General features: G+C 44.4%; 1 protein-coding gene and 1 pseudogene across 3 annotated transcripts in view; one reads left to right on the top strand and one right to left on the bottom strand.

The window, feature by feature from the left end:
• Window positions 1-375: 375 nt before the first annotated feature.
• Window positions 376-25,413, bottom strand: part of LOC139406260 (proline-rich transmembrane protein 4-like) — a 51,140-nt gene continuing 26,102 nt past the window's right edge. The window contains exons 1-4 of one of the 3 annotated variants that reach the window (XM_071148725.1): window positions 10,701-10,771; window positions 10,051-10,179; window positions 8,539-9,188; window positions 376-6,009 (exon numbers count right to left, since the gene is read on the bottom strand). In XM_071148725.1, coding sequence (XP_071004826.1) covers window positions 3,821-6,009; window positions 8,539-9,091 — 2,742 coding nt within the window. In that variant the 5' untranslated portion in view covers window positions 9,092-9,188; window positions 10,051-10,179; window positions 10,701-10,771 and the 3' untranslated portion in view covers window positions 376-3,820. Of the gene's footprint in view, window positions 6,010-8,538; window positions 9,189-9,885; window positions 9,965-10,050; window positions 10,180-10,700; window positions 10,772-25,413 lie in introns of those variants that run through there. The other 2 variants (XM_071148719.1, XM_071148731.1) reach the window with 2 other exon arrangements.
• On the top strand, window positions 23,099-24,237 carry LOC139378696 (transmembrane protein 53-A-like; annotated as a pseudogene).

The raw sequence follows: 25,413 nt of genomic DNA, 5'->3' as shown, positions 1-25,413 counted from the left end.
TTGGCCACAATCTAATACTGTATACCTAGTCATATATGATACTGAGGTCTGGTTTCCCAGACACAGGTTAAGCCTAGTCCTGGACTAAAAAGCATGCTCAATGGAGAATCTGTGTTTGGGAAACCAACCTTTAAATGTCTTGTTTACCAGGGTGAATGTACCCTGTGGCAGTGAGTGAAGAAATGTGTTTTTTACTGATGACACAGATTATTTAATTTCCTCAATTTCCTTCCTGTAGAAGACGTGCAGCTAGTTTATAACAGTATAACTGTCAGTTAAATTAGTGACCCACCCGCAATGACAGAACTTCTCCCAGTTTGTTGTTTAATATTTGTGTGAAGTGAACATTAGGTGATGAAAGTTGCACAAAAGTTGTTTTTGTTTTCTCCAGAGGATATACTACAAATCAGGATCAAAGCCAGAAATAATGGCTGAATTTCTTGTTCATTAAGAACTAAACTTTTTAGATATGTTTTTTGTTGTTGTTTTTGCGTCAATTATACCATGTCAATTTGTAAAACATGTAACTAAATGTTCTGAAATAACTTACTTAAGTTAGCTGGCTAACTCTTTGATCATGCTTTGTATTTTACACCTCTGTTGATTTCAACCTCAGACCTTAATTCCTTAATGCTGTACCATGCTATTGCATGAACCAGAATAAAGAAGTTAACTTGAATATAATATCTACTATTCTCCTTATTTGGTGTATGTACAGTATCTGCTATGTTGTGGTTACACTCCCAAAACGGTATGTTGAGTAGGATACATGATATCATTCCTGACATAGTGATATTATCCTTTTTCCAGACCAGCAGAGGGCAATGTGATCTTTTGTTTTTCTCACACACTCCCTTCCTACCCTTTCCTCATTATTTCACTCATTTCCTCCTCTCTCCATTTGTCTCATCCAAAGTTGTCAAAAGCTGTTTTAATAGCAACATAAACCACACTCAAGGCTTACACTACAGAGTTGTGGCTAGACGAACTGAGATTTCATTCATGTGTAAACTATTGCTGCTGACTACAGAACAAACAAGTAGTTCAACTGAAACAACTCTCTCTGTGATAGGGCCTATAGATCATGACAATGTATACAGTCAGAGTCCATAAAGGTCTAACTAGAGTGTCACCCATACTGATTTTATTGTACAGTTGCGGCCAAATATATTGGCACCTTTTGTAGCCCTTTCCTGCAGTCAATAACCAAAGCGCCCTCTGTCCTCATGGGTGGAACGTTTTTGCGATTTTTCAACAACGAAAATCTGGTGGTTCTGTGTCAAACTGTTTTGTTATATTTTAGTCTTCTGTGATGCATATAAAGTTTAGTATTGGGATGCAAACTCAAAATTGAATACATTTTAACTCTATATCTGACATGGTAAACAGGCGTCTTCTTTTTTATTTTTTAAAACCATAACCATGTGTGTGTGGTATATACTTTTGTTTCAAAGTGGATTTGTTTAAGCCTACCAAGAATCACCATGTGTGACCCTGATTTAACCCACTGCAGTAAAATGTTAAATAATTCCTATTTCTTTTCAAATAAATTGAAATTGAAAAAAACGTATTGGATTTTCCTCATTACAGAACCTATTTTATTTTTGTAAACATAAGTTCACAATTTAAATTGAGAAAATAAAGACAAACGTCATGAACAAAATGATTGCCATCCCCGGAGCTAGTACTTGGTTGCACAGCCTTTTGCCAAGATAACTGCAGATAAGCACTTGTAGTCATCAATGAGCTTGCTGCACCTTTTCTACTGGCAATGTGGCTCTCTTTTCAGCAGCAAATTGCTTAAATTGTTCTGTTTTAAGGGGTGCCTTCCACCAACTGCTGTTTTCAGCTCTTGCCATATGTTATGGATGGGATTCAGATCTGGACTATGCTGCCGACTCCAGAACAGCATCTGTTCTTGAACCTGGGTCTTTTTTTATGTGTGTTGGGGTCGCTGCTGGGAGACCCACAACCTTCAACGGAGACACTGGGTTGAACATTGGATCCAAAACACCTGATAATCTGATTTCGTGATGGGCCGCAGGTAGCCTAGTGGTTAGAGAGTTGGGCCAGTAACCAAAAGGTTACTAGATTGAATCCCCGAGCTAACAAGGTAAAAATCTGTTGTTTTGTACCTGAACAAGGCAGTTAACCCGCTGTTCCCTGGTAGGCCGTCATTGTAAATAAGAATTTGTTCTTAACTGACTTGCCTGGTTAAATAAAAAATCTAATAAAAAAATGCCTTGCACACGGAATCCAAAACCAAAAACCTATGGCATTTGTCATTATTTTCTCCATTCAAATTGTAAACTTAAGTATACTCATGTGGTTCTGCAATGTTGAAAATCCAATAAAAAGGTGTGGAGACAAGTTATTCAAGTTATTCTTATTTTAGAAGAAATAGGGAAATATTTAAGAAAAGTGCAAGGGTGCCAATATATTTGTCCGCAACTGTGTGTTCGTATTACTAGAAAGAATAATTTTTTCAAACATCATAAACCCAATTTGTTTATCATACCTCGTCTACGATGCATGACATACCAGTAGAACTCTTTTCCATGTACATTGTATTTACAATAAAACATTTACTGAGTATACCAAACATTAGGAACACCTTCCTAATATTGAGTTACACCATCCACTTTTGCCCTCAGAAATTCCTTAATTTGTCAGGGCATGGACTCTATAAGGTGTCGAAAGCATTCCACAGGGTGATGGAACGTTCTTGACACACACAGGAAACTGTTGAGCATGAAAGACCCAACAGGGTTAGAGTTCTTGACACAAACTGGTGCGCCTAGCACCTACTACAGTACCCCGTTCAAAGGTACTTAAATATTTTGCCATTCACCCTCTGGCACATATCCATGTCTCAATTTTCTCAAGGCTTAAATATCCTTCTTTAACCTGTCTCCTCCCATTCATTAACACTGACTGAAGTGGATTTAACAAATGACATCAATAAGGGATCATAACTTTAACTTGGATTCACCTGGTCAGTCTGTCATGGAATGAGCAGGTGTCCTTACGTTTAGTATACTCTGTATATTTTACACAGTCTTTAATGATATATACACCGTATGACACCGCGTTACACATTGTAGAGAAAGGGTTTGAAATATCCGAAGTTGAGCCGTTTTTCAATTAAATTAAAAACGTTGAGTGAGATCTTTGCTTTGGTATCGGGTTCCATTGCTGCATTTGACACTTGAACACTAGTATAACTCCTAGTTTATACTGCTGTTGTGACATAAACAGGTACGGTTGTATTGCTTGGTGGTAGGACACCCGTTATAAATTATTTATAAACTGTTTATTAAAAAACAGCTATAATGTATGAGTTACACTTTATGTTCCCTCTCCCCCAGTAGATGGCACTAAAGCATAACGTGATCTTGCATATTGGTATGATTATCATCAACACTACACTGACATTTCGTATTCAAAGTTCTTCAAATCAGTTCTACTTTGGTTGTTTCAGTAAGTTCATTGTTCATTTAGCACATTTTGGAACTAACTGTACAGTTATATACAGCTTATAACTAATCAAACATAACTATCTATAAGTCTATTTTCTATGTGTAGAATCCCCATAAAACTGCAACTGATAGTTAGTTCTACCTCTGTACACTTCTGTTGTAGCAGTGAAAAAGCTGCTTGATCTGAATGCTAACATCACTCAAACACTAAGTGCAGCGTATCAGTTAAGTCCTCAGCTCTCACTAGAGGTCAATATATAATCTCTGTGCATTATACATGTCATATCCTTACGTCCTTGTGGCACATAGATGATGCATGGTTCAAACCCTGTAGCATCTCCCTACAGGTCAATAGTGTCACTGCACACGCTAAGAGCATCAATCTGTCGGCACACGTTGACGAATTCCGCTTGTACGGCCGTATCCCGTTCTAGCAACCTGCTTTCACTCAGGTCCTCTCTGCCCTCCAGCCGCCCCTCCCCCCGACTGTCCTGAGAGGCCGAGCTGAGGGTGCGGTAACGTCTGTGATATGTAACGTGGGGGAGTGTCCTGGGCAGGCTGCTCTGGGAAGGCTGCCCTACGGTGGTGTGGGGGTGTGACCATGCCCCTCCTGTCCCTGAGCTGGAGAACAGACCCTGGGAAGACCCACTCAGGAACTCCTGGCACAGATAGCTGGAGTTACTACCTCTCCACCAGCACTCAGGCAGACAGCAGGGATCGCTGTGGCCTGGGAGAATGCATCCCGGCTGGGGAGGCCGTGTAGGAGACATATCCACATCTCCACAAGAAGAGGTCCGGTAGAGGGGACTGTCAGCTGAGCTGTTTCCAGGCCATGAGGCACTCTGGCTGTGGTGGGAGCCAGGGGAGTTCAAGGAGAGGCTGGAAGAGGCGTGGAACAGCCTGGAGGGGCTGAAAAGGCTGTGAGGGAACAGGGTCTCGCTGTACAGGGCCTGGTCTATGCTGCGGGACAGGTCAATGGGAGAGGGGGGGTGCAGGTCCACTGTGGAGTCAGTGTCCAGACATAGACTACCCTGGGAGGAGCCCTGGGACTCAACCCCAGCTTGAAGTCTCCCTGGTGGGCTTGGAGGATCAGGGAGGTTGGGGTGTCTGGAGGTTTTGGTCTGGCCAGGGTGGGGGTTAGGGTTAGGATGCAGGTTCAGTCCATTTGAAGAGGGTTCCATTATTGTGTAGAGGGGGAGGGCTTCGGACTGGCGCTTCCTGATGACATCACACACCACCTGCTTTTCTTTCTGCCCAAGGGACCAGGGGTAGTGAGGGGGGAGGATTGGAGAGAGGGGAAGTGGGTGGCTAGGCCCTCCTGCCGGTGAGGCACAGGGCAGCCGCGCCCAGGACCCCTGACAGGTGTTGGTGTTGAGTTTTGTCCGGGAGGAGGAGTTAGAGTTGGAGCAACAGAAGAGGAGGGGCTGAGTACCGATGATTGACAGGGACAGACACACCCCCACCTCACAGAGCCTGCAGCCCAGGTGGTATGCCCACCAAGGCCAGGGCTGGAACCCTGCCCCAGCACTCACCCCTCCGAGCCCTAATGCATGTAACATCCCATACAGCTGAAGCCCCCCACACCCTAACAGGCACAGAGCCCCTCCCACTCCAGCCCTTGCTGCCCTTCTCCACTCCTCAGCCTCAGCGAATGGGCACCGGGACAGCCGCCCCACCAGAACTGGGGAACCTGTTACCTCTCCCTCGCCGTCACTCAGCCGTTGGATGTCTAAGAGGGTCTTGTCGTCTTGTCTTGTCGAGTCTTGTCGTACATGGCAGTAGAAGAGGAGGAAGGAGCAGGGGAGGAGGAGGCAGAGGAGGATGAACATTCCCTGGGGGAGCAGGAGGAGGACAGGGAGGCTGGGGAAGACATGGAATAGAGCTATGGAGCCCAGGAAGGCCCCAAAGTGCATCAGGGAGAGGAAGAACAAGAGACAAGGCCTGGACAGGGTGGAGAGAGGGAGGGAGAGAGAGAGGGAAAAATGAAGGGAGAGGTGCATGCGAGAGCGGAGGGAGAGGAGGAGGAAGCAGACGGAGAAGGCAGAGGTGAGGCAGGGGAAGGGTAGTTCAGAGAGGAGGAGAAAGCCCAGAGCAGGCAGGTGGTCCTGATGACTATAAGCATCATACAGGAGAGAGAATGCTCTAGTGCCTCCGGTGGCCAGGAGGAACAGGTGCAGCAGGGTAAAGTAGGGGCTTCCTGGGGGGCAGCGCAGGGGCAAACCTAACAGGCAGAGAACAGATATCAGACCTAATGCAGTGAACACAGATCCCAGACCGTAGATGTGGGCCTCCCAGGCAAAGCCCCAGGTGGCCAGAGCTGAGTTCCAATCAGAATACAGAGGTACAAAGAGAGGAGGGGTTAGAGACAGAAAGGGGCGCTGGGATTGATTGGAGATGATGTCATCGGGGTAAAAGGGGCTCCAGGGTTGATCAGTTGTGTTGCAGGGTGTGGTTCTGGTGTCAAGGCTGCAGTCGACGAGAGCCGACTCATTGGTGGCCGACTTTGGCCACCCCTCCTCTGGAAACACACCTGCAAAAACAGAAACAAACATTATTGAAACTGATGCCCAAATCAACCACTTGCCCCTGGAATTTCATTGGGTGAAATATCAGGGAGAGCGAGAGAGCTAATCCATTATAAAAGTACATTCTTGTAACTGGGGATCTCTAACTGGGTCAGAGAGAGAGAGAGCCCGGGGAGAGAAAGAGAAAGGGTGGGAGGGAGGGACAGAGAGCAAGAGAGGGAGAGAGAGACTGTGTTCAGATGAGGAAGTATTGACCCCATTGCTGTTCTCATTTGTGTAACTATTTATAATCACAAGCACACTCTTATAACTGACATTACATCAATAATAACATAATATTGTTGGTGCATGTACCTACAGTGGCAAGAAAAAGTATGTGAACCCTTTGGAGTTACCTGGATTTCTGCATAAATTGGTCATCAAATGTAATCTGATCTTCATCTAAGTCACAACAATAGACAAATATAGTGTGCTTAAACTAATAACACACAAATTATTGTATTTTTCTTGTCTATACTGAATACATAATTTACACATTCACAGTGTTGGTTGGAAAAAAGTATGTGAACCCCTAGGCTAATTGAAGTCAGGAGTCAGCTAACCTGGAGTCCAACCAATAAGACGAGATTGGAGATGTTGGTTAGAGCTGCTCTGCCCTATAAAAAACACTCACAAAATTTGAGTTTGCTATTCACAAGAAGTATTGCCTGATGTGAACCATGCCTCGAACAAAAGAGATCTCAGAAGACCTAAGATTAAGAATGGTTGACTTGAATAAAGCTCAAAAGGGTTACAAAATTATCTCTAAAAGCCTTGATGTTCATCAGTCCATGGTAAGACAAATTGTCTATAAATGAAGAAAGTTCAGCACTGTTGCTACTCTCCCTAGGAATGGCCATCCTGCAAAGATGACTGCAAGAGCACAGCGCAGAATGCTTAATGAGGTTAAGAAGAATCCTAGAGTGTCAGCTAAAGACTTACAGAAATCTCTGGAACATGCTAACATCTCTGTTGATGAGTCTAAGATATGTAAAACACTAAACAAGAATGGTGTTCATGGGAGGACACCCCAGAAGAAGCCACTGCTGTCCAAAAAAAACATTTCTGAACACCTGAAGTTTGCAAAGGTGCACCTGGATGTTCCAAAATATTCTGTGGACAGATGAAACTACAGTTGAGTTGTTTGGAAGGAACACACAACACTATGTGTGGAGAAAAAAAGGCACAGCACACCAACATCAAAACCTCATCCCAACTGTAAAGTATGGTGGTGGGAGCATCATGGTTTGGGGCAGCTTTGCTGCCTCAGGGCCTGGACAGCTTCCTATCATCGATGGAAAAAAGGATTTCCCAAGTTTATCAAGACATTTTGCTAGGTTATTGCTGCCAAAGGAGGCTAAACCAGTTATTAAAACCAAGGGTTCACATTCTTTTTCCAGCCTGCACTGTGAATGTTTACATGGTGTGTTCAATAAAGACATGACAACGTATAATTGTTTGTGTGTTGTTAGTTTAAGCAGACTGTGTTTGTCTATAGTTGTGACCTAGATGAAGATCAGATCAAATTTTATGGCCAATCTATTCAGAAATCTAGGTATTTCCAAAGGGTTCACATACTTGTTCTTGCTACTTTATTCTATACTGTATGTCTGTCCCCTATGATTACATAACATCTGAATAATGTAGACAAGTTCATTCCCTATGTGCCTGCCTACTGCCTACTGAGCTCTACAACAAGACCTTCTCTGGTCTCTTCTCTTCGTGTGTGCGTGTGAGTGTGTGTGTGTGTGTGTGTGTGTGTGTGTGTGTGTGTGTGTGTGTGTGTGTGTGTGTGTGTGTGTGTGTGTGTGTGTGTGTGTGTGTGTGTGTGTGTGTGTGTGAAAGAGATGTGAGACACAGAGCTAACCCAGTTCTGTCTCCCTCCCTCTTAGACCTTTTACTACCCTCTACCTATGCTCTCTACCCCTCCCTGGCTGGAGAGGCAAGAGGCTTCCACAATGTCCTATATAAAACCACCAGTCCACTGTGTTTCTCATTCACATCTCATTTACTGTCCTCAGTAACACATTAACAGTCTCCCTCAGCGTAGCTATTTAAGAAGATAGGACAGCAAGGGAGAGAAATAAAGTGTCTGTGACAGAGTAGAAAAGAAGAGGAGAGTGAGAGGTGGTAGCGATGGATGGAAGACAGAGGGGAGAGATGAAGGGGAGATTGAGGGAGGAGAGAAGGAGGATTGATGGAGTGGGAGAGATGGAGATGAGAGAAGGAGAGGAGAGAATGAGAGGGGAGAGAGAGGGAGAGGCTTCATGATATCAGAGGTAGGATGTCATGAACAGAAAATATATAAGGGGATACTCTCATCACACTGCCACAGTAAATCAGTACATTCACCACCAGTATTTTACAACATCGAAAATAGGTCAATTCTGCCAAATATCCTATAAATACTAGGGGAGACTATTCTTACCAACACCCTGAGGGTGTTGTAAAAGTGGACATATCACTGTGACATGGGGGTGAAGGGATATTCTTACTTGTGTCGGTTCCTGTTTCCTCTGTGAAGTCCTGTAACTCGTCTCCAATCCCTTCCACCATGATATCTCCCCCCAGTATGTCTCTCTGTTGAGTGGCTGAGAAGTCCAGAGCTAACAACTCTCTGTTTGTGGCCTGGGCTCTGGGTTGGTGTTGGTCCGAGTCAGTTGTAGACCCTAGCTGTGCATTCACTGGGGCTGGTGATGTAGGTCTAGTGAGTGGATTAAAGTCTTGGGTCTCTGTGTAGTCACTGATAGTTCCCCGAAACTCGTCTTTGTTGTCCTTTTTCTTAGTTTCCTCGGGTGCCAAAGTGGAGTCTTTCAGCCCTGGAAACGAGTCCAGAGAGTCGGCCATTCTGGCTCCAGCGGTGGGGACTACAGGAGCCCAGGAGGGCCATACAGTGCTGTGTGAGGCCAGTACTGGGTCATCGATCTGTGTGTCAGTATGTGGGTGTGATGGTGCCTTTGTGGTGCCCTCTGGGGCCAAGGTAAAGGCTTGAAGATGGAGGAGATGAGCAAGGGAGAGGAGGAGAGAGGTCCATATCACAGCAGCCATGATGGAGACCCTGTAGAGTAATATTATCTTTGAAGTCACATGATTCCCAACGAACACTTCTTTCACCTCAACGCCACATACTTAAGAATAGGCTCACCTGCAGAACACAGACAACACACACCTCAAAGTCAAATAAAACCACATATTTGTCACATGCTTCGTAAACAACAGGTGTAGACCAACAGTGAAATGCTTACTTATGGGCCCTTCCCAACAGTGCAGAGAGAAAGAAAATAGAGAAATAATAGAAAAGTAATAATAAATACACAATTAGTAACGATAACTTGGCTATATACATGGGGTACCAGTACTGAGTCGATGTGTAGAGGTACGAAGTAATTGAAGAAGATATGTATATATAACTAGGAATAAAGGGACTACATAACATGATAGATAATAAACAGTAGCAGCAGCGTATGTGATGAGTCAAAAAAGTTAGTGCAAAAAGGGTCAATGCAGATAGTCCGGGTGACTATTGGTTAACTATTTAACTAACTATTTAGAAATCTTATGGCTTGGGGGTAGAAGCTGATCAGGGTCCTGTTGGTTCCAGACTTGGTGCATCGGTACCACTTGCTGTGCGGTAGTAGAGAGAACAGTCTATGACTTGGGTGCCTGGAGTCTTAAAAAATGTTTAGGGCCTTCCTCGCAGTCAGCATACAAAGAAACTATAGCAGTGTCCTCTCCTCCTCCACTAGAAAAAACAAACCCTCCCATGTATGCATGCATAGCTACTTTAGATTTTCTTCCTGCCTATCTCTGCCAATGTACTCAGAAAGTAGCACAGCACTCACCATAGATATGCACAGCAACACCAACCACTTTAAGCTATCCCTCTCCATCATTCTCTATTCTTTGTCTCTTCACAAGTCCCCCACCCCTGCCTCAGTCTTCTAGACCCTCTTATTCTTCAGACAGCAGACAAATACCACACATACACACACATTTGTAGTACTTACTATGCTGCATCCTTCTGCTCTCCATCAGACAGGACAGGTCCCAGCTCAGCCAAGCAACAACAATCCCCTCTGTCCCACACCACACTGCTGCTGCCTCTGCTGCTGCTACATAGATCCCTCCATCTGTCTCTGAGGGTGAGAGTGTGAGTTATAGGCTCACTCCTCTTCTCAGTATCACTCACATACTCTCCCCCTCTCTCTCCGTCCCTCCCTCGTTCAGTATCTCTCTTTTTCTGATGTGTGCCGGGGATGCATGGTTCCCGTGGATACACCTCACTGTGTAAATTATTTATCCGTGCGGTCTGGTCGTACACGCACACGTCAGTGAGAATAAATCATTAATTGGAGGATGGCACTGTGCATATAGAATTAACTATCAGATCAATAGAGTGTATTGGATGTAATTTGCGGCTTGAGTTTAAACCAACCCTCTCCGTGATACTTTACATAAAAGCAATAGTCAGTGTAAAAGTGACTACAAATTAAAAGCACGTCACAAATGATGGTACACACATCACAAGGAATTTGTAACTTGCTTGTGAGCCTAGCACGCACAACTGGTGTTTTATATTGTTATGGGGTGTGTGTCCTCTGCCCTCTGTCATCACACCATCTATCTATCTCTCGTTCTCGCTCATACGTATACATACCCACTTCTCTCTGTCTTTATTTCTTGTTATCTGTCTCCTTCTACTCAACATGTTGATGTCATCAGACTGATAGATATAGCACTGCATCTCCCTGGGGGGTAAAGTCCAGGCTCATGTCCTCATTTAATTCCTCTGTGAATACTTGAAAATAAACACTGATCCACATACACGACCGTGTTAATCTGTGTACATCTTCAATCTGTACTCTGACTGACCAGAGTTGAATAGGATGATATGGGCCATTGTACTGTATCTACAGTATATTATAGATCTGCTCTGCTAGTATACGACCGACTGGGGGTTGGATTATGGGTGAGCGTCATTGATTACAGCAGTGCATTCACAGAGCATGAACCAATGCGTCTAGCCACTGTCTATGCAATATCATAGAGCAATAACAGAGCTGCATTGAGATATAGTATTCCAGGATGTTCTTTTTTTATATACTGACCAAAAATAAATTGGATTTAGAGCAATGATGAATGGATCGTCTTCAGCCTCAATATCTCCTCCATCTCTCCTGTCTGTTGGTCAGACTATCAGGCAGGTTTGCGCTGATGGAACAGAAAGCTCTTATTTATTCCAGTAGCTACTGTAGAGCAGCTCGTCCCTGACCTATTTATATACCTGGGGAAGATCAAACAGACACACAGGCCGGCAGGAAGACAGCCATCGGTGTAGAATGAGATAGTTTGGTCTCAGGATTGAGGCATTATCTGTCCCTGGGAAACAGCAGAGTTAATGATCCATAACCAGAGAGAGGCCCAATAATTGATCAATGATGGATCAATAACAGTAAACAGGACCTGCTCACAGTGGGGTAAGCCTAGGGGTGGAGGGTCACAGAGTAAAGGGTAGTCACCTGGGGTGAAAAACTTACCAGGCATTAAACCAGGGGTGTTCTGTACCACTCAAAACTGTGTTAACCAGCTGAGCTGAAGCTCTGGGACCAAACACCGGTCTTCAGGTTTCACACAACAGTTGGCCAGCCCTGCTGTAGGGCGTTAGGAGAGCCACACCAGAGCCGACTGACACTCGTAGTGATGACTGCACAGGAGGCACCAACCAGCCGGAACTAAGGGTTTCAGGAGAGGAACAATGACTGACCAAACACATGACCTCAGCGTTGGGCATGGCCAACCCCCCAAACAATTACCTACACACACTTAAAAACAGGAGAACACACACAAGCTTGCACAGGAACACACACTACATGCACATACACACCACGCACACACATACACACATCACGCGTACATGCACATGCACACATGCGCACAGACATCAAGCACACCACGCCAGAGCGCGCATTCACTGTCTGCCTGCATGGCTGCTGAGTCAGGCCTGACAGGGGATGAGTTGTCCAAACTGGGGGCCCAATGTGTTCTATATGTGTGAGTCAGAAAGGCAGCATGATTTGCATGTCAGAGAGATACAGGCCAGCTCATATCTGGCAATGAGAATTACAGCAAAAGCTGCAGAGCATACTGAAACAGCCATATTGAATGAATGAAATACTCTTCAAACACATGGTTGTTTCAACTATGAGAAAATAACACACGTTAAAATGATCGAGGATAAAAACATAATACATAAGTACAAAAGTTATGTATTTCCATTTGGGTCCTCAACTTTCAAGTTCTTCAATTCTGAATTCACAAATGAAAAGTCACAATAATGCATTCATCTACAGATTTCCCCTTGAAAAAAGCACAGCCTTCCAATTTTCTTAAGGAATTAAAAAGATACACGAGTTTTCACTCATTCCGAAAAATAATTCGGTTTTACAGTAAAGGGCTGGTTAAAAATACAAGGGACTATCACTAAACTGTTGACAACACTCTAAAATGAAACCGTTATAAAATCTTCAGAATTAAGTGATGAAACCTTATTCAATGAAAATAAAATAGTCTTTGTTTGGATAAGAATTAGAGTGCTCAAAAGTGTTTATTTAACTCGTTCTTTAGATGACCTAACGATCATCGCCCCCATGTGTAGGAACGATTTCACCGACTTGGGACATGAGTACAGTGTTGCCAACTAATTTTCAGGGTAAGTTGCTAGAGGCAGGTTGATTTGTTAATAATTACGTTGTGATATCATTGCGTGATAACGTAAAAATGCGTCATTACGTTGAATACGCAATAACGTTATTCAAATTGACTGGCCAGCTCGGCTGGCATTTGTTCAGGTACAGACTCCCACTCTTTCCTGTACAATTTTGATTGCGACATGTTGATTGATGTTGTAAGTTCTGTTCAAGATCAAACATTCGTGACCAACTATATTCATTGGGTTTGGCTCGTCGAACTCGTACTACTGCTGCTGCAGTCAGCCAACAATGATTTGCTGAAATTGCTGCTGCCTATGCACGAGCTGAGCGCATGCCGCAGACGTCACTCACAATGCACTTTTGCAGCCAGGCACGTGTGTTGTGACTGAGTGTGACAGAGAACATCGTTTTTGTGTAATTTAGAGGGAAATTGCGTGGATTTGAGCGTTTGAGTCACTTTTCAAAAGTTGCTAAAAGTTCCAAATAAATGTTTAAAGTAGCTACATTTGTTGCTAGGTGCTATTTGAAAAAAAAGTTTGCCAGGGTAGTCTGAAAAGTTGCTAAATCTAGAAACAAAATTGCTAAATTGGCATCACTACATGAGTACGGTCTCTAATGAGTACTTCGTGGACGTTGGGGCAGAGCGACATGGCTCACATTGAAGAGTTATGGTTCTCGCTGGCATCACGAGCGTGGATTTTTTTCTTCAAACTAAGAGTCCCCCTGCAAAGACATGCTAAACTTTGCACTCTAGTGCAGTGTTTCCCATCCCCGGTCCTCGAGTACCACCAACAGCACACATTTTCATTGTAGCCCTGGACAAACACGCCTCATTCAACTCATTGAGGGCCTAAAGATTAGTTGACAAGTTGAGTCAGGTGTGCTTGTCCAGGGTTACAATAAAAAAGTGAACTGAAGGAACAGGGTTGCGGAAACTGTTTTTCCCAACATCGCAACCGCCTTTGAAAAAATAAATACATAATTTGATGTATTATTTATACCAGCATTTATTTTCTAACTTTACACAGATACTGGTATGTTGAAAGGTATTGTGTAGGCTATATTTAAAGAAAAATGTTTAATAAAATACAAATATATGTTGTTGGAATTACTCAATAGAGTCTGGTGACTCCTTACTCCACCCACTTCATTCACTGCATTGCAATAAACAGTATATATAGGATACTTATAGTATTGGGTGGTAGAGAAAAAAAACGTTACTACCTGTCTCATATAGACTGGGGTGGGAAATACTCAGTTGGGTCTCTACTAACCAAATATGGTTCGTTTTGGAGGGGGACTGTGTCACCCGGCCTGCTGCTGGCTTTTCATTGTTGGAGTTAGAAACACAAGCATTTCACTACACCCGCAATAACATCTGCTAAACACATGTATGTGACAAATACAATTTGAATTGCTGGCTTTTCATTCTGCCCCCTCCATAGCCCCCAATGCAATGTACTGTAATAGACTGTACATGCTAAACATTCTGGCTTGTAGAGATAACTTTTATACCTGTCTCAGCTGAGACTGAGCATTTCCCACCCCACTTTAGCTGAGACGGGTAGAAAAGTTATCTATACAAGCCCAAATGTATCAGTCGCTGAAGCGTCTAGTGAGTGAAGCATTTTCACATGTAAGGAATGTTCTCATATGATAGCTGGCTAGTCAGCAGCCTTCCAATGTTTTGATGTGTCAATACAGGATTTGATATTAAACCATTAGCAACATCAGAACTTAGCTAGGTTCCTGTCGACCCTCAGTTTGTAAAACCACAAAAAAATTGAGTAGCTAGCTAAGTGATTGGAATTGTTTACTTGCGGTAAAATAGCTAGTTAACGTTAGTGTTAGTGTTCAAATACTGGAGAGTTGAGACCAAATCACGGACGCTGGACAGAGTGGATTTCAGTTGTAACAAAAGACAGTTTTAATGAGTCAGAGATATCTTGTCCCGCAGTTTTACGTGCACGGACCTAGTTCACATAACTCGGCAAGGAGCCAGGTGAAAAAGAGGCCTATACAATGGTTACATACATTTTTATACATAGAATAAAGTAGGTGGAGTCTTGTCGTTTCGGTCTTCTTGACTGGTCGGAGGGTTGGAGGCGGGCCTTGCTCTAGCCAGAGCGGGCCCCATTGGTGCACAGCAAAAGTTCTTTGCTCTTGGGACCGGCCAGTTAGAGGGAGATGAGATGTGTGTTTATATAAGGAAGAGGGGGTCAGTCTTATGGCTGGGTGTATGTGTTCTTACGACGGAATGTCTTTGTTTATATGAGCTATGTGTATGAATATTTATATAACAAATCCCCCTCTTCACGTCTATTAGACGTGAAAACTATAGCAGAAAGGTGGCGGTTGCAATCGTGGGTATACATAAGGTGGTGCTCCTAACCTTGTCTGATTTGCATGGTGGGTCTGTAGGTGTAGTGCTACGTTTGGGACGGGAGTGATTGGAGGGAGTGATATCAGGAAAGGAGTTAGGGACATGTGTAGGGGTTGGTGTATGTGATGTGGCAGGGTGAAATAGTTGTTCAATTAACCATGTGAAAGTCCTAGGGTTACTCCAAATATCAGTATGAATATCACAAATAAGGGACCAAATATCCCCAGCCTCACCCAGAGAGGGAGAAATTTCCCTCTAACTGGGCGAGGTTCCCTTCTCAGGGGAGGCGGAGTTTGATGCCGCATCACCTGAGGAAGGAGTGTCTTCATTTGGAATCGAATTTAGGCCGCTCAAATCAGCTCTGACTTCAGTCAGTGTTCTAGAAGGAATTGGGGCTGGGGTGCAATGTGTAAGGCGGTGCCAAGGTGTTGCCTGATTTACCTTTGACCTGGACTGAGTGTGAAGTAACCTCCTTCACTTCGTACGGTCCAGTCCACCTGGGTTCCAGCCACTTTCTCTTGTGGACTGTAACCCTCAACCCGTCACCAACCTTTACCTTCAGTAGTGGCGTGTCCCCCGGCAGCTCCCCCTCCTGGACCTTGTGAACCTGGGTAGAGAGTGCTGCAGAGAGAACCGTCAGTTTTTTCACATAATTAGACATTACAATTTGTTGTACATCAAGGGCGGGCATATGACCTCCCTCCCTTGGTGGACCATGCATGACTCTACCAGTCATTATCCCATGAGGCACATACTTTAGCTATCTTAGCTTTTGCTTTTGGTTTGACGTTCCACCAGATTTTGGGATTGGGGCCTGTACACAGATCCAAATCTGTGGGTTATGCCAAATCTTTCTTCCACCTGTCTCAGGTGTTTGTTAAATGTGAGCCATTTGTCAAATTTGATTTGTCTTGGGATGCCATACCTGGGTATTAGTTTGGTTTGTAGCCACTTAAAAGACTGACCTAGCATCCTCCCCTTTTGTTAGTATTGCCTCTACCCATTTGGAGAACCTATCTACTATGACTAGGAGATAGAGTTTGCCTTTAGATAAATTTTTTGGGGCCCATGTCGGTGTAGTCTATCCTAATATCCTGAAAACATGCATTAGGTATTACGTATGAGCCCATTGGTGTTTGATATGGTTTCTTTGGGTTGTGTCTGTCACAACCATTGCATTCGTCACAAAATAAATAATCGTCATAAAATAAGTCAGTCATATTTTTTATGTGAGGGTGCCACCAGATGTGCGAGGCCTTTTTGGAGGGTCTTTAGTTTGCCTTCGTGTGTGGGGCCATGTGTTTCTCATAAAAGTTCTGGGTCCATCAGTGTGGCCTGCTTCATGGGCATGGGCTGAGTCTGTATAGATATTCAGTCTTTCCTTTTCCTCTGATGAGGACCTGCGTCAATCCGATGATTTCAGCTAATTTGGCCGATGCTGGTTGAGGGATGATGGCTGATTGAAGGGTGACATCACGAGGTGAGCTGTTTTTTCAATAGCTTTTGCTACTGCAGCAACGTATCTGGAGCATGTTGACTGTCCTACCTCAATGTGGTCAAGTTTGAAGAGTAGTACATCAAGACCCTTCTCTCCCCCTCTTGTTTCTGGAATAGGACGGATGAGGTGAATCCTTCCCTTTCAGAAACATCCAAATGGAACTTGTTCTTGTAGTCAGGTGCAGTCAGAGCTGCTGCCGCTGATAGATCTGTTTTCAGGAATGCTATGGCTGTTGATGCTTCAGCCGTCCAGGCCAGGGGTGCATGGAGGTTCCTTGATCGTAGGATGACCGGTGCTGCCACCCCCTCTGGGCCACACCCAATGGTACAACACCTGATAGGTGGGGTCAGGTGCATCATGTCTTCGTCCCAGTCTGCAGTGTAGAGGCAGTCATCAGTTTCTGTTGCATTGAGTGTGCAATGGATCTCAGCTTGGGGAGTCTTATATGGGTGCAGAGTGTAGATTTGAGCTTTCAGTTGGTTGAACTTAAACTGGATGTGAGGGGTGGCAGGCCCTGTGGGTAGGCATTTTAGCCAGTACACTTCTTGGGCTTCAGACAGTGTGGTCATCGGCAGGAGTGGCATCCTCATCATTCTTACTGGGTGATCAGGTGTTGAAGTGGGAGGGTTGGTTGTAATCTTGCTGCTCCTGCTGCATGTGGCTAGATTCTGGGTGGTTGTATGCTGGCTGTTGCTGATGCATGGGTGTGGGTCCTGGTTGCTGATGTTGCAGAGGTGGGTTTCCCCCACTTCCTCTTGCTCTCCATTGCTGTTGCTGCGGGGAGAGTGGTTTCATGCAATCTCTGGCAAAATGACCGGTAATTCCGCAGTTAAAACACTGGTAATTTCCCCCTCTGTGTTGTCCAGTGTAGGGACCCCGTCGAGCCCATACTGGGTGTTGTTGTTGCAGGATATACTGCTGTGGGTGAGGGTATTGGGGTGGTGGGGCTGCCTGCTGTTGGATCATCTGAGAGACAGTCTGTGCCACGATTTGGGAGATGTCTGTTTTGGTTCCCGGCTCCTTTGTTTCTTCCGCCACCATCTGTTTCTTAGGTTTTTCTCCTTGTTGTGCTTCCTTCAATTGGAGTTTCAGGAGTTGTACCTGGAGGGACTGCACCTGGCTCTCAGCACCCCCTCTTTCCTTGTTGTGCTGGGTCACATGGTGGTGCACATGCGTATTGAATTGGGTCAGAGGACGTGCAATCAACCCTACCGTTCCTCTGAGTTTGGTTTTAACATCTCCAGGACACCCGTTGACCACCATTTCCTTCCACATGCTGAGTGTGGTATCAGTGTGATCGAATGGTTCTTCGTGGACCGATCTCCATGTGGTCTTAGCCCTGTCCAGGTATGCTGCAGGTTGCTCACCTGGGTTGATTGTAAAGGAGGATAAGGTGGCATGGTTTCTTTCTGTAGGGTATGCTCTCCGTAGAACTTCCCATAATCTGGTACGGAAGTGGTCTATGGGCAGTGTTGGGGCCCGCCATCCAAGGTCAGCTGCTGTCATGAGGGCCTCCATGGTTCCGTGGTCGGTGGCTCTTGCTAGAAGTGCTTTCATGTCTCCTAGGCAGAGTTGCAGGCCTGACGTAAGTGTCTGCAGTTGAAGTAGCCACGCTGAAGCTCCTCCATGTAGGCTAGGCATCTGTCCCATCAGTGTTGTTAAATCAGTCATTTTCCAGGGCTGGTACTCCACAGTGTGTGCATCACCTGGTGTCGGTCGCAGGGGGTACTGTCCTGCCATCTCCTGCTCTCGCTCTCTTCTATCAGCAATTCTGGAGGACCGACGGAGTGTTTCGGACCCCATTGATTCGGTAACTTTGGTTACTGTTCCTCTCCTTATGCCTTCCACACGGTAGGCTCCCTCTCTGTTGTTATCTTGGTTAGCTATTAGCTCCCTGAGTTCCTTAGCTCGAGCTATTGATGATTTCAGCAGCTCCTGCATCTTAGTCACGTTTGGAGCTCCCATCGGAGCTGGGGTGAGCACCATGTCAATTTCTTCTTCGTTTTCGATGTCCATGTTCTGATGACAGTCCTCCCTATCCGTCTGATAGAAGTGGTTTGAATCTAATCTTGTTTGTAGGTGTCCTCTGGTTTCAGAGGTGAGAGAGTTCACAGAGGAGCATTGCGGCCTCCGTTCCTGGGGGAGGTCTCCTGCTCCTGGAATCCCAGTTTCGAACTGTTCACATACCATATGGCCAGCCGTTATCCCCAGGGTAATTTCCCCTTTTAACTCCCCTTGGTCTATTCTCAGAACTGGAGCCTGTATTGTGGGAGGTGCCCTGGGCAGGAATGGGTTGTGTGACGGGCTCCGGTGATTTTGTCCCTTTGAGTATGGCGGGGGCTGAACTGCCTCCATTGTCAATTGTGGATATAGTGAGGGAGAAACGGCCACAGGGGGAGCCGTGGGCAAGTTCTCAGGCGGAGCTTTAACATCCCCCGACGCCACAATAGCCACGCCCATCATGTCTGGTGTGTTTTTGGGCAGCACCCTCCTACTCTCCTGTATGGCCCATGTACCTATCTTGAGCTCCCCCTCTGCTCTCTCTCTCTCTCTTGTACCTACTTTTTTGAACCTGTGTATGTTGTTTCTCTCCGCCTCACTCGCTTTTGCATGCTCTACTGCGTCCTCTAATTCTGTCTGCATATCTTGGAGTTTCCCCCCTGTAGGTGGTCCTCCGCTAAAATAACCTGCTTGTGTCCATCTTATCCGTAATCCTTTCCACACTTTCTCCACTTTCCCATACTGTTTTTTACCTCCCGCTCTATCAATCATACTCTGATCTAAATAATCATTGAATTTTAGTTTGGGCGTGGTAGCTGCAGACATTTTATCTAGTTCGTCTGATAATGTGTATAATGCGTTATTTAGGTATATTCAATTCTTACTATGTGGTGTTTATTTCTATCGTTGTATGCTTAGCCTGTCCCTGGTCGAGACAAAGGGGGTTATCAGTATGTGACGCCCGCCACGTGTGTATTTCACCGGTATTTTATTTGAATTTGTTCAGCGATTCGTTTAGGTATTTTCTATAAATGATTCTGCGATTTCCTTTTGGAACAATATATCAGTGAATATATGCGGTTCTATAACAATTTTCAGAGTAATTCTAGCTCTCTAGGAAATATAGATAGAATTTCTAGACAACTAAAAGTTGTTCAGTGAATTATTTAAATACTTTCTGTAAACAATTCAGTAAATTCCTTTATGAACTTATATCAGTAAATTCGAGCGATTCTATAGCAATTGTCAGAATAATTCTATATATTTAGGAAATATGGATAGAATAGAAAAACCCCAAAATCAGTGTGTAGCTTTTAGCGTCTGTAAAACAAAGTCTGTACTAAGCTCGGCGGCTTATTTAAATACTTTCTAGAAACAATTCAGTAAGTTCCTTTATGAACTTATATCAGTAAATTCCAGCGATTCTATAGCAATTGTCAGAATAATTTTAAACTTTAGGCAATATCAACAGGAATGAAAAAAAAAACGAAAATCAGTATTCCAGCCCGGCTGCTGTCAAAGTTGCACGGCCATTCGATACTAAGGTGGCTTTGTCTTTCAGCACGTGTGCCTAATAGCCCAGTTACGTATCCCAACCTACTCCGCGACAAACGTTTCTTTCAATTTAATTTCCCCCATCTCCAAATCATGGAATGTCAACTCTGGTTCATCTTATGTTTATTGTTTGATGTGCAATAGCCACATCATTCCCGATCTCTGTCTAGTGGAAGGCCAAACTTACATATCCTGTATCTACTCGACTACACCTCTTACAAAACCTATTAAATAATACACAGCTTTTTTAATAGGGCATTTTTCATGCAGATTCATTCAATCCAACCACACCTCCACAAGACCTATTCGATGTTATATGTATCAACAGGAGATTTTACTTGCAGATCCGGTTCATCTATCATTCAACTATAACCACACCTCCACAAGACCTTATTCGATAGTACAGAACGTATCAAAATAGGAAATTTTTACTTGCAGATTCGGTTCATCTATCATTAAACTATAACCACACCTCCACAAGACCTTACTTGCAGATTCGGTTCATCTATAACCACACCTCCACAAGACCTTACTTGCAGATTCGGTTCATCTATAACCACACCTCCACAAGACCTAACTTGCAGATTCGGTTCATCTATAATTCATTCATTCGTATGAAATTCTCATTGAATTTCCAACATCCATAATTGTGTCCATTACGTGTTAAAACACAGCCACTATTTAACGTCACCTCTATACACAACCCAATACATATATAATTAGGACAGTTTTCTATGCAGATTTCAGAACAAATAGGGTCCCTGGAGGAATTTAACACATTGGTCAATCACAATTCACACATTCCTATTAAAATAACTGAGTATAGGCCCATTAATAAGAATATATATATATATATATATTTTTTTTTTTACAAAACAAGATATCTTTAATCAATGTCTTAGGTTCTTATGTAAAAAATTTGGGCACCGATTCATACTCACGCCCAGTACTTTCTGATCAAAATTTGGTTTAGGCTATAATACAATATGCAGATTTCGATATAACGGGCTCTGCTCACCTTTATATAGAGCGCTCCGATCAGATTTCCTGAGGCAAGATGAATGGCTGGGGAAGTCACTCTTCCGTCTGATTTTTTAGCCGTGATCAGTCTCGTCCTCTCACACTAACTTATAATAGATCGAATTCAAGAACAACCAAACTCTGCTACCAATTCTGTTAGTGTTCAAATACTGGAGAGTTGAGACCAAATCACGGACGCTGGACAGAGTGGATTTCAGTTGTAACAAAAGACAGTTTTAATGAGTCAGAGATATCTTGTCCCGCAGTTTTACGTGCACGGACCTAGTTCACATAACTCGGCAAGGAGCCAGGTGAAAAAGAGGCCTATACAATGGTTACATACATTTTTATACATAGAATAAAGTAGGTGGAGTCTTGTCGTTTCGGTCTTCTTGACTGGTCGGAGGGTTGGAGGCGGGCCTTGCTCTAGCCAGAGCGGGCCCCATTGGTGCACAGCAAAAGTTCTTTGCTCTTGGGACCGGCCAGTTAGAGGGAGATGAGATGTGTGTTTATATAAGGAAGAGGGGGTCAGTCTTATGGCTGGGTGTATGTGTTCTTACGACGGAATGTCTTTGTTTATATGAGCTATGTGTATGAATATTTATATAACATTAGCTATGCCAGTTTTGACAGATCATCATGTTTTGAGTTATTGAATTAATCTTGCCCACTAATTGCCCGTTAATATGCCTTTTCAAAATGTGAAATGATGACCAATTAACCTAGCAGATTTTTTTATTGATATTTTCAGTGTGCAACATCCTATGTTGTCAGAAAATCTGAAAACGTTAGTGGAAAATTGTGTTTTATTGAGACGGCACACATATTCCCAACAGACTGCCATTAAAGCTAGTTAAGGAGGAAAGTATGCTTTTGCAGCCTGAATGGAGGATACTTTAAGTACGAGCCGGTCCACGGGGGACACAAGTATGTTACCAGCTGGGCATATCAAACCTAGACGATAGTGCAGATCTAGCGGCCACCATCGGCTTCCTAGGCTAGTTACACAGTCTGAAACTAAGCACTACAAAAACGTGGAAATTTAATTTACAAGCCAGAATATTGAGTAAAAATACATTTGACTCTACCGCATGTCTGTGCGGTTGGTCCTTCTGCTGGTGGAAATTGGAGACAAAATATCTGCAGGAAAGTAGCTATTATTTACGATTACTTTTTAGAGCGCTGGTACTGCTGTTGACCTTTTTCTCATCTGGCACATTGAGTACAAAATGAACACCTGCACGATCACGGTTAGTATGTATGCATTGCGTGAATGTACTGTACTTCTGTCTTGTGCATATGTCTTAGGTGATGAGTTAACAAATCGTGATAGCCACACAGGGACTCACGGTTTGAAGTCTGTTTAATAAAATGTTCCTGTGGGTATACATTTCCACCTGCAGAAGGACCAACTGTCCAGACTACCTGTAGAGTAAATTTACATTTTCGTTATTTAACTACTGGCTTCCAGGAGACTGTTCGTTTTTTTTTTGCAATCCCATTTCCAGCAACACTAGTGTGGCAATACAGCGTTGCTAAAAGCAGCTATGTTTGCACATGCAGTGTGCCCTTTGGAAAGTCAGGGGTCCAACTGCTACAGCTAGAACAACCTCATAGTTGTCATTAGGCTAGCTTGCAATTAATTCATACATAAATAACTGAATGAATGAATAATTGACTATGGTCAAATTACAGTACAATAGAAGTACTAGCTATCTATAATGTTACATCATGTTTATACAGCAAATCTGTCTACAAAATATAATTTTTCAATTTCTCATTATTTTCCCCTTCCATACCAATGCCTTTACCACAGTTGCCTTATTGTACTGCCAGCACCCCCTACAGGCTCTCTAACTCAGCGCTCACTGTCAAACCTTGCTGTCACCATGCTATTCTGTGGGATCACAGCTCACCGCATCAGCAAGACCATCATCTTTTACCTGAACGAGACGGCATCACCTAATCCTTCACCTGGGCCTCCCATTGGGCCTCCCCTTGGCCCTCTGTCTGCCCTGAACGATGCAGCATGTACCCCCACCCCAACCAAGCCCCTGCTGCTAATGCTTCCCTGGTTGGGGTCGCGACCCCAGGCTGTGGCCAAGTACTGTGAGATCTACTTCCGTACAGGCTTCGACGTGCTCATAGTGGAGAGCGAGGTGAGGAATGGATTAAAGTTTAAAGACGAAACGTCATACTCTCTCTGCTCTCCTTTCTGTCTTAAACACCTCCGATCCCCCCTCTGCTCTAGGTAAGTCAGTTTCTGTGGCCTGGTTGGGGTCTAGACTATGGAGCAAGGGTACTGGATGTCCTGCAGAGTGAGCGCTTTTTGTCACGCCCCTTACTCGTGCACACCTTTTCCATAGGAGGATACACCTTCACCCAGTTGCTGGTGCACATATCCCACGACACACAGAAGTACCACAGCTTCATTAAGAGGATCAAAGGCCACATCTATGACAGCCTAGTGCTGGGCTCACTGGAGAGGATGGCTACCGGTGAGTCTTGGGGTCAGGGATTAGAGGTTAAAGGTTATATACCGTCAGGTGTAACACATGTATGACAGCCTAGTACTGTCTAGTAGAGCCTGGTTAGGGGTTAACCAGTGAGCTGACATCTCTCCTAAGGCCATTTAAACCTTGTGTGTGTATTTGATTATCTCCTTAGGTCTAAGTAAGAACTTATTCCCCCGGCTGGAGAGCCTGGTTAAATGAGCCAGCATACTCTACTTCAGAGCCTTCAAATGCCACACGGTCGACTACTTCAACACTGGCATCAACGTCTGGCATCTTCAGGAACAACCCTGTCGCCCTCGTCTTCTTCTGCCAGAACGACACGCTGTGTGACCCTGAGGTCATGGAGGAGATCATCACCTACTGGAGGAAATGAGGGATGGAGGTGATGGGACAGGAAGTGGGAGGAGTCAACACATGCAGGCCACCTGGGACGACACCCCCAGGAGTACCTGTTCACCTTAGAGACCTTCCTCCAGAGTCTCAGTATGGTCCCTCTCAAGGCCAAGATGTGACCCCAGGCAGGACTCACCCGACTGTGGTCCGGTCCAGAAACAATCCGTATTCCCATCCACTACCCCTTAGGCCCTCAGCTTGGCCCCCAGCATGGCCCCCATCAAGGCCAAGTTACCACAAGACACAGCTATGGTCCAGTCCAGAAATAGCCTCTAGCCCAGTGGTATTCAATGCTTTTCAGCTGGGACCCATTTTTTTTCAGCCAGAACTTCTGGGGACCCCATTTTTGGAGTGCAAATTTCTCCCTACCCCACCGCAAATCTAATGACACAACCTTAAAATCGGTAAAGTGTGCCGAATACAACAGGTGTAGTAGACCTTACAGTGAAATGCTTACTTACAGGCTCTAACCAATAGTGCAAAAAAGGTGTTAGGTAAGTAAGGAAATAAAACAACAGTAAAAAGACAGGCTATATACAGTAGCGAGGCTATAAAAGTAGCGAGGCTACATACAGACACCGGTTAGTCAGGCTGATTGAGGTAGTATGTACATGTAGATATGGTTAAAGTGACTATGCATATACGATGAACAGAGAGTAGCAGTAGCCTAAAAGAGGGGATGGTGGGTGTTGGGTAGCGGGAAACAATGCAGATAGCCCGGTTAGCCAATGTGCGATAGCATTGGTTGGTCGGCCCAATTGAGATAGTATGTACATCAATGTATCGTTAAAGTGACTATGCATATATGATAAACAGAGAATAGCAGCAGCGTAAAAAGAGGGTTTGGGGGGGCACACAATGCAAATAGTCCGGGTAGCCATTTGATTACCTGTTCAGGAGTCTTATGGCTTGGGGGTAAAAACTGTTGAGAAGCCTTTTTGCCCTAGACTTGGCACTCCGGTACCGCTTGCCATGCGGTAGTAGAGAGAACAGTCTATGACTGGGTTGGCTGGGGTCTTTGACAATTTTTAGGGCCTTCCTCTGACACCGCCTTGTGTAGAGGTCCTGGATGGCAGGCAGCTTAGCACCAGTGATGTGCTGGGCCGTACGCACAACCCTCTGTAGTGCCTTGCGGTCAGAGGCTGAGCAATTCCCGTACCAGACAGTGATGCAACCAGCAACCAGGATGTTCTCGATGTTGCAGCTGTAGAACCTTTTGAGGATCTCAGGACCCATGCCAAATCTTTTTAGTTTCCTGAGGGGGAATGGGCTTTGTCGTGCCCTCTTCACGACTG

Source organism: Oncorhynchus clarkii, chromosome 1 (genome assembly GCF_045791955.1).
Source record: "Oncorhynchus clarkii lewisi isolate Uvic-CL-2024 chromosome 1, UVic_Ocla_1.0, whole genome shotgun sequence".
Lineage (NCBI taxonomy): Eukaryota > Metazoa > Chordata > Actinopteri > Salmoniformes > Salmonidae > Oncorhynchus > Oncorhynchus clarkii.
Note: the sequence above shows the minus strand (reverse complement) of the source record. Positions and strands in the feature narration are given on the sequence as shown.